The 16,711-nt window shown below is 42.0% G+C and overlaps 1 protein-coding gene across 2 annotated transcripts in view; it reads right to left on the bottom strand.

The window, feature by feature from the left end:
* Positions 1 to 16,711, bottom strand: part of LOC124159564 (WD repeat-containing protein 47) — a 569,600-nt gene that overhangs the window by 450,379 nt on the left and 102,510 nt on the right. Inside the window, exon 1 of one of the 2 annotated variants that reach the window (XM_046535459.1) lies at positions 6,023 to 7,188. The exons of the other annotated variant lie outside the window; for it this stretch is intronic. Within the exon in view, the coding sequence (XP_046391415.1) occupies positions 6,023 to 6,162 (140 nt within the window). The 5' untranslated portion in view covers positions 6,163 to 7,188. Of the gene's footprint in view, positions 1 to 6,022; positions 7,189 to 16,711 lie in introns of those variants that run through there. 2 annotated transcript variants of the gene reach the window in all.

The following is a 16,711-nucleotide window of genomic DNA, read 5'->3' as shown; positions in this document are numbered from 1 at the left end:
GCTTTTAAATGACACAAGGTACGAGGCATAATAGCAAATCGATTAGTTTTGATGATGTCAATTAGGGCTGGGTAGGAAATGAATGCAAGGGTAACAACGCCTGCCGTACATTAATGATTATTCAATATGGGGGGAGATCGTTAACGAAATGCGTAACTCGTGACCCAAATAACCGCGAAATGGCATATGGATCATCGTCCACCTAAATACAGCCGAGTCATAAATCAAGCGCAGGGACAGAGCAGCAAAGTCACAAGTGGAAAAGGGAAAGTCATCGGGCGGCACAAGTCGTAGGGAGGACACAAGAGAGAGAGAGGCTTTTGGAGGCGCGTCGTCCTCCGAGTTCTCCTCCGGAGGGCGTCCGTCCTCTCACTCACTCACTCACACACACACAGATTGAGGACGCTCGACCCATTTAACGGAGCAGGCCCAGAAGATTCGCTCGGGGGGCTGGCTGCTTTGCTGGAGCTGTTCGCCCAACAACCAGGGCACGGGTGTGACGGAGATGATGAACGAACCGTCTTCGATCGCATTCATCGCAGATGGCATTTTGCTCCAGGTACGAAACTTTTAACGCATAAAAAAACTTAACCGTGTCAATTAAATGGTGCCTATTTATTCTTTTTAGGCATAATATAGCCTAGAATTCCTTGGGAAGGCCCGTGCTACAAGATTTTAAAAATTCCTGTTCTATATAATACTACTAAAAATGAGGTGAATGGTAGCAACCAGTATTCGAGTGACAAGTTGATAAGGAGAATGTAAGTTAGTTTTAAAATGAGAATTAAAATATATAAAATAGAAGAATATACAAGTGTATGGTGGCATAATAGTATCATATATAAATCGGGTATTAACATTATGCGCTATTACACGTATCTCTGGTGCCTCTTGGAGAGAATTGTAGCACAGAGGATCGACCAGGAAAAGAGACTACAGCCCTGAAAGGAAACCCTAGTCTGAAAATAAATCTGGAAAAAGCCATCGGCACAATGCCAACGTTGCCGAAAAGAAAATGTGAGACCTATCCCAAAATATCAAGGCATTCAATTGCTCGTACTACGAATAAAACGAGCTCTCATGAATTAAGGTTCGAAGTGGGTAAGTAAAATTGAAATATTGCTCATATATCTAAATGAAAAACACTGTGAATACTAAATGAGACACAATTGCGCATCATCAGGATATATTTACAAATTATCACCTCTTAACAAACGGATGAAACTCTATTTCTAGCCTGATTAAACAAGCGAGTTTTGAAAACACCTATGAATTAGCAATTCTTAGATTTGTAATGAAATTTGTGGGTTGAGTAGAGATATGAAGCAGTGGCGTAACTAGGAATATGCCTTGTGGGGGGGGGGGGCGGGGGCGGGATGGCCTGGAGTGGCGCTTACCCCGCCCCCCAGGTAAAATTAAAAAATGACATGCTTGGAAATACATTTTACATCATTTTAGCACTAACAATTGGACTTTAAGCAGATGCAATTTTTATAAGTCAAAACTAGACAATATTTTTAAATATTTTTCTGAGGGTTTAGAGGGAAAACTATCCCCTCATCCCCCCCTCCCCCCATAGCTACGCCAATGATTTGAGATATAAAGTACGATTAAAACCTTCAATGATTCTCATTCATGATATCTGTCAAAATAATAAGACGGTTAATGAACATTAAAGCTTTTCAAGTAAGCTGTAAAATGTTTCTGAAATGCTCTCCTATTGACGAAATCACTTTTATGCATTCCAATCTCTGCTTAATTCATCGACAAACAACATAACCACAACGAAGTTTTCAATGAATTACGTTGTAATCTATGATATGAAAGATAACGGGAAGATGTCGGGTCCAGTAGATGAAATAGTAATTGACAAAATGTTCGTTCATTTCGTTTCAGTTTCGTTCATTAAGTTCATTTGATCAAGACAAGCGCAATTAACCTATTGATAGAAGACGCAAAATTTGTATTCATTTATAGCTTAATAAACTTTCAATCGCAATATCATGGTACCTACCTTTCCGGTCATTATCCGGTCCCGAGAATTACTGAGGACGGCACGCAGATAATAGGAGCGAGTTTTAAAAAAACTATTGGCGCGGCGAGTTTATGACTGGCCAGATAAGAGACCGAAATATGTGAGATCTAATAAACTGAAACCTAATAATAGTACCTAAAATAAGATGGAGAGCTCACGATGGCTGCGCAGTAAGCAAACACACAGGCCAGCATTCAAGCCCCAACTCCAGTAAATTTTAATGAATTAAAATCATGCTACATAAAATTCGCAAATAACTGCAACTTGAGCGTAATTCTACCCTGGAAAACTTGTTTTGTAACCACTACAAATAAAAATATCTCCATTTTTATAAGTTCAAAATCCAGGACAATTCCAGTTGTCTTAATTTAAGCAAAATATCCAGGAGTGAATACTAGATTTTTTCCTTCATTTGTTTCTTTGAAATACTGCGGTAAAAATCTGAAAATAGCCACGACACGTCGGATAGAGGATTGGTTGAATAACTATTTATACTTTAATTAAAATATCCATAAATACTAACCATTATATGATAAATTGAATGGAGATAAGATTTCGAATGAAAGTAAGCAACATCACCGCTTTGAGCCAATTATGCGATCTCGTGATTTTGCCATCTCAACCTTCACCCCACGCACGGCAGCCGAAAATCGCTCAAGCACAAAAATGTTAAGTCTGAGATGGTAATAGGCAGCCATGACCTAGTGGCCATGCAGGCAGACCGCGTGTACGAAGGGGAGCACGTGTGATCCAATGGAATCCAATTAATGACCCCTCCCTCCCAAACCACGCGCGAGCAGCCATGCTTTTGCTTTAAGCCCAACGAACCGAAAAATATCGGAACAGAGAGAATTCCTTCCACAAACACCCCACCATTGATGACAGTGACTGACGAAAACATAGTAATTCACGACGAAGTCCTCAAAAATCCAAAGGTAAAAAATAAGAAGAGAGAAAAAGAAACAAATTGCGTTACGTCGCATGTACATGAATTATGCTGGAGGCCGCTGGAGATTTGGAGGCTACGTGCTACTGCTTGAGCAATTATGAATAACATATCTTTCAAAACGCCACTGAGAACATTACTTTGTTTACAGGTCCGACATAAACGATAAAATAAGAGAGATATTTTGCCTTGGGGATAACTGGATGAATTCAAGAAAAGAACTTAAGTAAATGCTAGTTGAGACACAGAATTAAAATAACTCGTACGGTATCCTATTATCCCGCAAAATTTAACGGCATATCAAATAATACATATTATTGCATTGATTCGAGGCGGTGTGTGATTCACGTGTTAACAAGGCTTCATGTTTTACGATTCTCACTCGATAACGAATAAATTAAAAAAATACGGAACAGCAGCGAGGGTTGCCCGCCAAGATTCACGAGAGGGGGTGCCCAATTACGTCACGTTGACATTTCCCAAAATGGAGGGCGGCCGTCATGTGGATCAAACACATCCAATGATTGAGAAATTCGGAGGAGCGAAGTCAAGTCATGAGGCGAGATTTGTCGAGCGAGAGATTAAGGAGGCATGCATTCGCCCAGATTAAATACAGAGCACGGAACGGCTTCACTGATTATGCAAGCTTGCGAACAGAGGAAAACGTGCTCAGTTTTTTCCGCGGACAAATTGCGAAGTATTTTCCGTGCCGTTAAATCGCTTGAAGAGACAACCTCCAAGCAAGAACACTGCACAGACCGAGATGACAATAGAAAAGGCAAAAAAGTGTCTCTTCAGCATGCATGCAAACACGTCTTAGGTAGTTGTAACTGAGGCACCGTATGAAAGGGTTATACGAACGGGAACTCTTGCGATGAATGTGTGCGAGAATGAATGAAGAAAAACCTCAGACGAGTGACATGGCGTAATAAAATAGGATTAACGTCTTAATGGTGTCTATTTATAGAAAATAATCATTTCTCAACAGAATAGGGTAGTTTCCTTCATCAAAGAAAACGAAAGGCATTGATTGCGATTCGTTACCCACCATTGGTGTATTCATAATACACAAATTATTTGGTTTTTGAAATACCGGTTTAGACGAATGGCAAGGGTCAAATTTTATCCTCATTTGAAAAAGGCCAGATTGGCGCCCATGCGATTCCACTCCGCATGACGTCACAGGGACCTAGTTTCTACACGATAGGATAGGAGTTATACATCGTCTGAGGTTACCAATGCATGCATGAGGCACAGAGCTCAGGGAAACATGTCTTAATAATCACCTATTAAAACTGGCTAAGTTCGGAAAGTTTTCTTCGTTTGATAAGGTATTAATAAACCTTTTTTAAGCCAAGCGCTACCATCCAGCAAGGTACTCAGCTATCCGCTAGCATCCTGCGACGTATCAGCGCTAAGCCTCGCCTCAAGGTCACCTCACCGGGCGGGAGGGGGAACCAGAAATAAGACGTACGGAGATATTTCCCGGCATTCATACTTAAGCGTCGCGTTTTCGCGCGCTTGAAAATTTTCACTTTTCATTTAATCGCGAAAAATAGATGTTCTAAAATCTAAAAGCGTGAAATACGTACTCCAGGAGTAATAATCTTTCGATTTAGGCAATAAAAAAATAATAGGAAACCACCCTATTATAATTGAGGTATTATATACACAATGCACCAAAGACCTATTAGGTATATCAATACAATTAGAAAAAATTGCCGTCAAATCTGCAAACAAATTAACATTTCTAGGGGTCTTAATATAAATAGAGTATCGACATTATCTCGGATGAAGAATCTTTGTCACCCCTTCACCTCCCGAGACCCTAAGAAACGACCCTTTCTCCCGCAACCTCCATTATTCCCTCTTCCAGACACCCATTCTTCCCCTCACCCCCTCTCCTTTAGTTGCAGAACACACTTAAGGAAGAACTTGGTTGCACATGATGCAACTGATAATGTTACTGTGACAGCGAAACGCGTCGATCATAAATAAATTCAGAGGAAATATTGCAATGTCTAATTTTTTGTAATAAAAAATAATTATTGCATAGCATTGTGCAGAACAACTGCGAATTCCATAGGATTTAAATGGCGGGGTGTAGTCAAAGAAAGAGGGTAAATAATGGAATAGGTCTGGTTCATGACACCCGACACTATCTATGACTTAAATTACGACGTCATAAAGAAGTGCCATAATACAGTGTAAGACTAACCAAGTAGTAGTAATCTTATTTGAAGTGGATACACCGGTTTCTTGATATTATGAAATAAGTTAGCAATGAAATGTATATACCTACAGACGATTCCAAATTGAATTCACGGATATTAATGCATATGCTTCGACACTTATGGCACACTACTAGCAAATCTTACCGTATTGACGATACCGTAGGTGACTTAGCCTTATTAAAATACTGTTATACAGCAACTAGTTTAGTCGTGAATTTCTTGATATTTACGTACAAAATTGCAGTAAAATGATCAAATAGACATGTGTACGAAACCCACTAGAGGGAACCATGAATTAATAAAAGATGAGGTTGTATGGAGAATAAATGCAACATCATCATCTTAATAATCCTAACATTCGTTTCACGCAGCTCTCCATTCCTCTCTCCTATTATCTAGCATTTTCATGGAGACGTTATCTTCTCCTTTCAATACTTAATAACCTGTCCTACTTAATTCATTCGGGGCCGTCCCTTGCCCTTCTTCCCTTCCACCTGTCCTTCTACGACTGATTTCATCAGGCCATCATGTCTCATAATGTGGAAAAGTCGTCTTATGTTCTCCTCTCCTAAATGAATTCAACGTCACAAAAAGAGAAAAAAAATACTTTTCGAGACGGAAACAATGAAGGTGCAAGAAAATTACGGCACCACTAGATCCGGAACTTGGAGAACGTTCTGGAAACTCCAGAGGGTCACGAACTCGTGAGCGGAAGGAGACGATTGTGAACCCTTTTTTTTTCTCCCGAGAGAGAGAGAGAGGCGAGGAAAACAATGACGAAGGGGACGGACGGAGAGACAGACAGACCTGCTCTTGCAGCGTCGTCTCCGGGCCGTGGCTGACCGCGCCTCCTCCCCCACGTAAGCCACCTCCTCCTCCGACTCCTTGGGCGACTTGTGGCGGCAGAGGTGCTCCTGGAGAGCGGGGGCGGGCGTCGACACGACCATAGTCCACCGTGGAGAGGGGGTGGACGCGCTCAACACGGGTGGGGGGTCAGGGGGTGTGGAGGGGTCAGAGTGGGCACCCCGGGAAGAAAGGTCAACGACGGACGACGAGGAGGGGCAGCTCGCGACACGAGGGTGGCCGCGACACGAGCATTGTGGCGAATGCCAAGGGCACACACAAGAACACACAAGTGGTGAGACGCGAGCTGAGATTCACGTTTCCTTCGAGGAAATACAGAAATTCACCGCTTAAGCGACTCCAATGCGGACGCACTCAACCGCGTGCTGAACGAATCGCAAGGCAAAACGGCCCATCACCATTCTAAACAACGATCACACGAGGAGATAGAAGGTAGGAAAATGAATGCGCGCCTGGATGGAACCTTGTGGAACTCCACGCTCGAACAAGAGATCACATGAATAGTTGCCACTGGATACGCCGTAAAATGTCTGTTTCAAAACACCTTAGGAGAGCCGAAAAGAGATGGAAGAAAATGTAAACGTCGTCACACTGAGCAGGGGTCCACAAGAAACATAGTTGACCAAATGTAAGAGAACGCACTTATCAACTCGCAGCAAAACACAAGCTTGAGAGATGTTTGGTGTGCATAAATACAGCTACTGAGCCCGTGGAAAGGTCACCAAGCCTTCAATTCAAAAGTACTAGAAGGAGAAGAAGGTCAGAGATCCTAATCTGAACCACAAAATAGATCTAAGGTACGAGAACCACTCCCACGATGACGTTGGCAAGCACAACGACGAAGGCGGTATCCAAAGAACACACACATTCACTATTAGCGAACTAAAGGCCTGCCTCGCACGGTGGCACCTAGGCAGTCTGAAGCGGCAAAGGGCACGGCTCGCAGGATCGCGGGCGTAGTCCGCGCGGTCCAACGTCGTAAAATCGGCCGAGCGCCACACGGCGCGGCCGGGGTAAAATTAGGGGGTTCTCCGCCCTCCCACCCTGGCTCTTGTCGGCCCGGCCTTTTGGGCTCGTGGTAGCGGGGAAACGAAGCTCGCGCGCCCTGCACTCTCGGAGGCTTCGGCGGAATGAGCTCTCGTCGGTGGGGGCGAAGTAGGGGAGGTGGGAGAGGGTGGGGGAGGGGTCGGATGCTCCCGAATGGGGCGAAGGGGAAGTGGAGCGGCGGTGGGGGCGGGCACCCACACCTCCCCCTCTTCTTATTTACGTGAGAGAAGAACTTCTCAGGTGGTGAATACATAGTAGTATTCGTTTAAAACTACATTCTCAAAAGCTTAACCTAATATTTTCCATAGCTATAGCTGAAATATTCTTCCAATATAAGCTAATACCCTATCTTTCGCGAAATCGATTTTAGAGACATTTGAATAGTTCACGTGGTTGTCGATCGATACTTACATACTTCTTACAGCTGGCAATTGTCTTTTTTGAAGTGATGTTCATTCCAAGTTGCGTTACACCCCTTTCAGTTTCTGTGATAATTCTCTCTTCTCAATTATTCACCTCCAAAGAAACGTCACGTTAAGTCGAGGTGAGTTGCTCGGGCTCAAGGATGCTTCGATGCAAGAGGTCATTTCACACCCACCACTTCTCATTGTAGCGAATATTCTCCTCTTGCAAGCGTTCCTCAATAATTTTTTTCTTCTTTGTTACCGATTTATTCGTTCATGAGATAAAGTTGTTGGCATCTGCAAAATAAAGTTAACAATTTTCCACGCCCCATTCGGTACATTAAATTCTATCATAAAATTTATGATGCGGTCAATTTCTTCCCCGTTATTTCGTAAAAATCGTTCTCCAGTTGTCCATTTATTGCTTTGTTTTGCACGCAAAAATCCATACTGCTCGCATTCGGTTCGGTTGTGCCCCTCTGTCCACAGTGAATCACAATCCTCGCGACGGGCTAGGGCATTCTCTTCTCCTGCATGAGTAAGAAAAACATCGCGCAGTACGTCCCATCCTGAGAACGTCACGACGACTCTTCCCTGAGACGACGTCTGCATCGTTTAAGGCTGTTCGTATTCATTTCACCGCAGAAATATGACCATAGTTCCACGCAGTTTCAACGATGGTTAATTTTCTTATTATTAATTTACTTTGATTATATTATTTAGTAAATTATATGAATTTTTAATTTATTTATTCAGTTAATTATAATAATACTTCGTGCTCGGCCACCATATTCCTATAGAAGCCAGTCTTATCATTTTTTTTCCAATATCTGTTTCCGTTGTGTAAACCTTTTCCCCTTTAATGAACTGAACATGTGATTAAACTTGTACTGAATGCATAATTAATCTCCACGGCGTACAGTTCATGGAGTATGCTAGCATTAATGCACAAAAGGCACAGGCAACGGTAGTGAGAAATCATCCACGCAATCATAAAATAAGGAAAATACGATGGAGTTGGGAGGAACCCAAATCTTTAAACGTTTTTTTTTTTACAAATTATACAAGTAATTAAAATCTAAAAATGGGCACATTTTGAAGATCAGCAGACTAGAAATGTAACGGCATTAACTATTATATCACAAATTAAACTGCGGACATCACGAAACGGAGATGGGTAAAATGCTCACATTTCTTGGATTCTGATTGCGAGGATGGACGCATCGCGATGCATTGCTTTAAGTGCAGTGATTCATACATACCCTGCGCAGTCATAAAAGTTAAGATTCACCTGCTCCAGTCTGTAAAGATACGCCGCACGAACCACGGACGTCTTCGCAACGTGGATTAAAAAAACGTCCCGGGCGGTAGAAAGAGAGAGAGAGCATCCGGATCGGAGTGAGCGGAGCAGAAACTCCTCCCCGTTTGAATTTGTATTGGGATGAGGGGAGGGCGAGAAACGCGGAATAAAAAGGGCGGGCGCCTCATGCTTGCTCTCGTACTCCCCCCCCCCCAAAAGCGACGGGGCGTGGCAGGTCGAGCGGCCGGTCGACGTGCGCTAACAGGTTGCACCCATCCCTCCCTCCCCACCCGTTGGACACGCAGAGGCACGCAGGTGGTGAGTGAGGAGACCATCCACTTAACACGATAGCGGAGACGAGTGTGATCATCAAGGTGCGCCTGCAAACGCATAGACATATTACTACGGTCGGGGGAGCACCCAGAGCGAGTTCCCCCACCTTTTTTGTTTCCGTCACATTCACGAGAAATGGGATCCCGGTTTTTAGAACTTGCGCCACGATGAGATAAATATTTTGACGTGGTAATGGCCATAAAAATTACAAAGAAAAAGATGCAACCTTAACCCACACGGGCGACCATAATTCACTCGAATTGTCACTTCGGAATACGTGACTCGAGTAGTCTGGATTAATATTGTTGCAGGCTATTTACCGATTTAGGCAAGACTCGACGGAAACCCGAAATTTCCTTGCAATTTCGAAGGATTCAAAATGGTCATTAAAATGAATCACAGAAGTAGAATTCACAGAGCATTTAACGACAGCATGTTTTATTTTATTAGAGTGAAATCAATCTCCAAAAATGGGCGTTAAAAATAATTATCTAGTCTAAAACAATATATCGATGGCTAAGTTCTAACAACACGTATCTTCAAAGTAGCAAATTTTCAGGAGAACAAAAAAACGATTAATATTTTTGATTATAGTCTTAAATTAAAAACCAAAAGTTCATAAAACTGAAAAGGAAGCATTTATTTGCAAACAAAGAGTTGTTTTTTGCTTGTATTTTATTTTTTTAATGTTATTACACTTTGTTTAAGATACCTGTCTCGAACCGGCCAAATTTCAGGTAACTGTTGTTAGAACTTAGCCATCGATATCCAGCTCAAATTGAGATTTTTCTTAGACATTACCACACGTAGGATAAAAGATAAGATATTTCTACTTAATTCATGGGGTTAAAACATTCGTTTTAGCTAAAGCTGTTATAACGATGATAAAAGCAGAAGTAGTTGTATATAAAACTTTAGAAACAGTAAATGCAAAACGTATATAACAAGAAATGGAGGTGCACAACTATGCATCACTTAAAACTGCATAACTGGTGGGACAAATAAAACTTCTTAACATAAATAGTCTACTGGAATTCACACAACATAATGAACGCAACTCTTAGACCCAAACGAATCTTCCGTCGAGGAATTTGGATAGAAACGGAGTATTTACAGCGGCAACAATGCAACTCCGGTCTATAAAATAAGAAAGCGAAGTCGGGTATAAAATTAGCATAATATTTCAAGAAAATTTCCTTCCGTATATTCCCTTAAAATTTCTAACTAAAAGTTTGTACATTCGTGTTCTAAATAGGCGATCGAAGTCTTACATGCCCTCTAATTGTCATTATTCACACGCAATGGATCCATGCCTTTGAGCTCTCACTTATATCTTTGATATTAACGTCGAGGGTAACAATCAATAATCGTCAATTATACAGGCATTATCTCGTACTTATTGTGTCACGTTGATGTTGGAAGATTTTTCGATTTTGAAGGTACGCAGAGATCAAACGAATTGTTTGGCTACGCACGCACGAAACACCTTACCCCACCATCTCCAATCCCCCACCCCTCCATCCTCCCTCCCACCCCACCCCCTCCTAAGACTGCTCAATCGATTCACGCCACGGCGGGCAAATGCTGCTATCGACTGCGCGAGATACTAACTTACCCCTTCCACCAAACTTGCTCCATTACCGGCAAAACAACGACCTTGAGGGGGAGGGGAGATACAGCACGTGGTTAGGGCTGAGCAGATTTCCGGTGCACCGGATCGGTTTTCTTCGCAACCGGCAGGCCATTCCACCTGTTGGACAAAAACCGGAGCACCGTTTCGAACCCGCGAACTGGTTTTCCCACAGAAAGGTTTGGCACTGTTGCGCCGGTTTCTTCACCAAAAATGTTCCGAACGCTATACAAGAGATATTTATCGAATTTTTCATATCTGCAACACCAACAGTTTGTTTTGCCCGCGTCCCAACTGTAATAGGGAAACAGCCGAGTTATAATAGCAAAAATAATCGCTAATAGCAAAAAATCCTTCCTTAATGAGCGTGTAGATGACATGCAAAATTATATTTTTTACGGTTGCATCAACATGAGTTTGCATTAATAAGTATACAATAATGGAGTAAAAACAACTCCGAATTTGTACATAGCAATATGCATTCTCTTTGGTCAGCGATGATTGGATCACGGACCTAACATTTAGAAAATCCAGCTCAAAATACTTACAAGCATGCTACATCACAAGAGCGGGTTGAATGTTACAATTTAACTTCATAATATTTTGATTAAATTAATGAACGACGACGGATATCAAATACCTACTAGAGTAAAATGCGCACTAAAACTCTCCAGAAAATGCTAATAGCATTTCAAAAGCCATCGTGAAGACTACGTAATGGCATTACATGAACAACAAAGCGTCTCGCAATCTAGTGCGGAAGCATAAATGGCGGCAGTAGAAGCAGTAAGCTCTCCTTTAATGGTCTAAATGAAAGGCTAAAACTTCCTCCCAGAGTACTTCGTCTGGTGAATCATCCTGCGTGGAATTTAATTTTCGCAAAACTTGCGAGATAATCAGCCGTGTACCACCATAACTTGCTCGCATTCACTGGGAAAACAAAGTTCTCTCTCCGGAGTAATTGGGGCCTGGATGCCGCCGTGACTTTGGGTGCGATGCGTGCCTCAGCCGGAGGCAACACAGGAGGAAGTAGGTTCTGAAATTGGCCAACAAACCTCGACACCTCTCTCTCCCTGCTGCTAATGGAGTACTCCTTTGAATCATAAGTAGAGGGTTCGCAACAATGAAGACGCTAGAAAGAGCGGCTTTTATCTGATAATAAAATTTTCCACATATTTATAAGAAATGAGTCAAATCACATTCCTAAACCACTAGATGCCCGTGTTTACCACAATCATTACATATCTTCGTAGTTGTATTATACCCCTCCCCCAAATTCATTTTGACGGCACGCTCCAAGCTCGGGACTTGCGGTTTCAATGGCATTCATTAGGCATATTTCAATAACGCTTAAATTTTATACCTTGTCACACGCCTCGATTTATTCGACCATTCAAATTCATTAGAAACATACATGTATCTTGGAAAGTATTATTATTATTTAAGGCGGAATTAATGCAATTGTTACCAGAAAACAATAAAAAGTTTCCTCCAGTATTCTTAGGGGAGAATTCGAACGACAGAAACAATTATACAACGCCGCACGGCTTGTTTCATAAGTCACTTCCATTACATTTCACACATCAACGTATTAAAGCACCAGTATTATTTCAGGAGATTTATTAGGCGATTATTACAACAAAAAATCCTTCGCATTGACCGGGATTCGAACCCAGATCCCCGGTCGAGTGCTTTAGCCAGTTAAGCTACCGAGGCGTCATTCCTCTCTGTGGATATTTGTGGACACAACCGGACAAGGTGTTGCTGGATTGCTGAGCATATGATGCTTCAAGCAGTGCAAATCGTGAGCTCAGCGTCACAGCCAGAGAGCAAGGCCCGGACTTGGAACACATAGAGGTGTACGCTCTCGACTAGTATAAGTATCCCGGGACTAGCCGCGGTGATAACTTTAAAGGGAGTCACACGCAATGCACAAATTCTGCGAAAAACAGTCAAGCTAACAAGTCCACAGCCATAACTGATCAGAACCGACCTCCGATCTCCAAGTGCCAACATAAGACGGCCAAATTTATTCATCGCTTCTTCTGATCTGAAGACGCCAGCATGGCCGGAGAAACTGTCGTCACCTATGGACAACACAACGCGGCGGAACGCCCTAAAGCCGTGACTCATGCGGAGAAACGCCGCGGAAACGTTAGATACAACGTCCACGGAAAAATAACGCCTCGGTAGCTTAAGTGACTAAATAACCCGACCGGAAATCGGGGTATCCGGGTTCGAATCCTAGTCAAGGCGAATGATTATTTTCTCTCTGGATTTTTCGCACAATTTGTGCATTGCGGGTGACTCCCGTTAAGTCAGCACCGTGGCGAGTCCCGTATACTTAATCCCACTGATTATTACTAAAATTATTAATAAGTTTCGATCGACGTGTTTTGATCAACGTGCTAATGTGTTGGATAACAGCATACAAAACGCTTCATGAGCCATCGGTAGCGACTCCTTCACATTTATGGTAATTATTCCATTTTAAGTAAAGAGAATGTTCTGTCGCAGACGAAAAATACGGAAAAGCTCCAAAGTAAGGGAAGGATCTCGAGAAGGCGAAACGATGCCACTGTAATATTTTTGCAACAGGAGATTATCGAGGAATACTCTCCGAAGAGCAATTTTAAAAGTTTCACAACCTTCAAGAAAATGCCGAGTGTGTAGTAAAAAGATCCCAACGACGATAAATTTCGAGAAACAAGTATCATCGAATGTAAGAGGGGTCGGCAAAAAAACACAGGTTTCGTTATCCTAGGAAGATGACCAACCAAGTCTGCAAAATTGTTCATAGATCCAAGAATATTTACGACCATATCCTCCGAGGTGGCTTATCGGGAATTCCGAACGGATTTCATCCTCCAAAACTTGATCGCAACTTTCGACAGAGGATTGTGGGGGATGAAAGCTCACGTTCTTCCGAATTTCCGATGTCGATGAGGAGGAAAATAAGAAAGAGAGCAGTCGAGAGCGGAGGATTCGTGACCTATAGACATGACGAATCCGACCCACCAGCCACTACTAACAGAATGCACCATTACTATCATTATATCATCTCACGAAGAGGGAAAGAGAGAGAGACGCAGCAGTGTGCGCGCATGCACGAGGATATATTTCCTCCACCACATACATGAGAGATATGAATATGAGACACTCAAGGTAAATAGGCGAGCAAAAACTAGAGCAGGTAGAGCAATAGGGTGGTTTCCTATCATTTTTTCATTACCTAAATCGAAAGATTATCACTCCGGGAATACGAATTTCACACTTTTAGATTTTTAAATGACGATATCTATTTTTTGCGATTAAATGAAAAGTGAAAATTTTCAAGCGCGCGAAAACGCGACGGCTAAGTATGAATGCTGGGAAAAGCCCGTGTGAAGTCAATCTGGTTCCCGCTGCCGCAAAGTGAGGTGACCTTGGGGCGAGGATGTGTTCGCCGCTGCGATGCAGGCTGCTAGCAGGTAGCGCTTGGCTTAAATAAGGATTATTAATAACCAAACAAACGAAGGAAACTTTCCGACCTTAGGCAGTTTTCTTAGGTGATTATTAAGAGATGTTTCCCTGAGCTCTGTGCCTCATGCATGCATTGGTAATCTCAGACGATGTAGAACTCCTATCTACTCGTATAGAAACTAGGTCCCTGTGACGTCACGCGGAGTGGCATCGCATGGGCGCTAATGTGGCCATTTTCAAATGCGGTTAAAATTGACCGTTGCCATTCGTATAAATTGGGAATTCTAAAACCAAATAATTTGTATACGTATTATGAAAACACTAATGGTGGGTAACGAATCGCAATCATTGCCTTTCGTTTTCTTTGATGAAGGTAACTACCCTATTGAAGAGGTAGATATTTTGTGGATATCCATTATAAGATATGAAGTGTTTTCTCCCTTATTTTAGACGTAAAAACTTTCCAGATGAGCCCAATGGTTGGTTTATCCAATCAAAAACGTGGAAATCAGTGCTCTATATCGCCCTTTCATGCTCTAATTTCCTTCCTTATATGCATTAATAGATAGATAGGTTGCGAAATAATGACAGAAGACACATAATAATAATAACCCATTCCAATTCATTTCATAATGGTTGTTTTCGTTTATGGAAGGGATTGTGATTTTTTTGTGAACAATTTTGACAGCATTTTGGAGGCAAACGGAAGCAGCAGTAAAATCATCAGGAAGTGAATTGCGTCGGCAAAGAGGCGTTCATGAACAGGAAAGAGCTTACGAGAGAGTAAGAGTTTAAAGAAAAGGTTAGAGAAGATTTTGATATGGAGTGCAGCGCTTTGAGGATGATAATCCAACATTTGCACGCTAAGTCCGAACCATAAATAGGGCCATTTTTATAAACAAGACAATCCAGCGAATACTCGTGCAGGAATCGATAGGGGGCGCCCTGATGTCCGTGCCCGGAAACGATTGCGTTTTGGATATGCAGGGGGCGTGGGAAGTAGAGCTGATGGATTCCCGCGGTGCACATACCTACGCTTGTGATCTTCCTACAGCGGAGGAGGGGACTGAGAATGGGGGCTGTGCAAGGGGAAGGGTGTATGGCAGGGAGAAAAGGCAAATATGAAGAAATGAGAGCAGCACAGTCCAATCAACAAGATCCTTCGGAGGAAATTTAAGCAATAGTTCTCATTTACTCTTTCACGACTTTCGGGGTACTAAATAGTGCCGAGCACCGGTGACTTCATGGCAAAATTAGCAGTGCCGGAACGCGCTTCTCTTAAATTTTTTTCTGAGCGAAATATTACTGATTTTTATTACAACTTATTATTAACATTTTATTACAAACGTTTTTGTTTTGGCTACGAATGTGAACATCAGAAATTTTGATATGACAAAATTGATAAAAGTGTTATTTGACTATTATGTTTTTGTTAACCAGGGCCGGAACCATCACACCCCTGATGGGCACCGATATGAGGTTTTAGGAGCGATCGTTTGCCGCGCTTCACTATTACTATCGCGATTGAGCGATTCCACGCGTCACAGACTGACCGTCACAATGCGTTTTTGAACTTTTAAGAACTCATGTAGCGCGAACGGACCGACATACAAAACTGTTTCAACTTCCAAATTGCTGCGCAATTATGTGACATTTAACTGTGGTTGAAACACCACCCTGTCTAGAAAAACACAGGACTTACGTGACTTAAACTTCACTGTCACGGACTGACAAAAATGAAACGAACTATCAATTCAGAGTAAAACCTTTGAGTTTTCCTCTGAAATAAAGAGTGATTCAGAGTTTCAGTAAGATACATCTCAGAACTCCAAATGCAAATTTCATAATGCTGCAAAGTCCGTTACAATAACTGATTTTACAGAGGAGTAATTCCTCTTGAAGAGCATCGTCACGGACTGACCAGAAATGTCACGGACTGACTTTTGTGATTTCCCTCTGGTATAAATTTATTTACTGTCAAAATAAATTTACAAAATAAATTCTTTAATTAAAAATAAACAGAACAAGTTTATGCAAAAACCCTTAAAATCATTCAAAATAATGAATGAACCTCAAATTAGAGTAAATTATTCATACGGTGGCCATAAAAATCAAATAGCGACACAGCTGTTTTTTGCGCATAGATGACTCTTGAGTGAGCTAAGCATATAATACCTCACCTCATTTGGTTTTACAACTTTCACGTAGTGTACTGTCTTTGTGCGAGGTATTGCCTTGATTCCAGTCCAATGTTTGTCTAGCAAAACTTTACCCTCGGATACTTCGTTCAACGGTATCTTCAATATAGATATTTTTGTGCACTTTTTTTATACACGGACATTAACTCACTAGCATTCATCACATTTTCCCCTGATCGTACGGCAGCCCACACCATTTTCTTCACCAACCCACCAATTACATCCACAGCCCCCTTTCCAAGGACTAAAAAAAATTCC

This window comes from Ischnura elegans, chromosome 5, assembly GCF_921293095.1.
Source record: "Ischnura elegans chromosome 5, ioIscEleg1.1, whole genome shotgun sequence".
Classification (NCBI taxonomy): Eukaryota; Metazoa; Arthropoda; class Insecta; order Odonata; family Coenagrionidae; genus Ischnura; species Ischnura elegans.
Note: the sequence above shows the minus strand (reverse complement) of the source record. Positions and strands in the feature narration are given on the sequence as shown.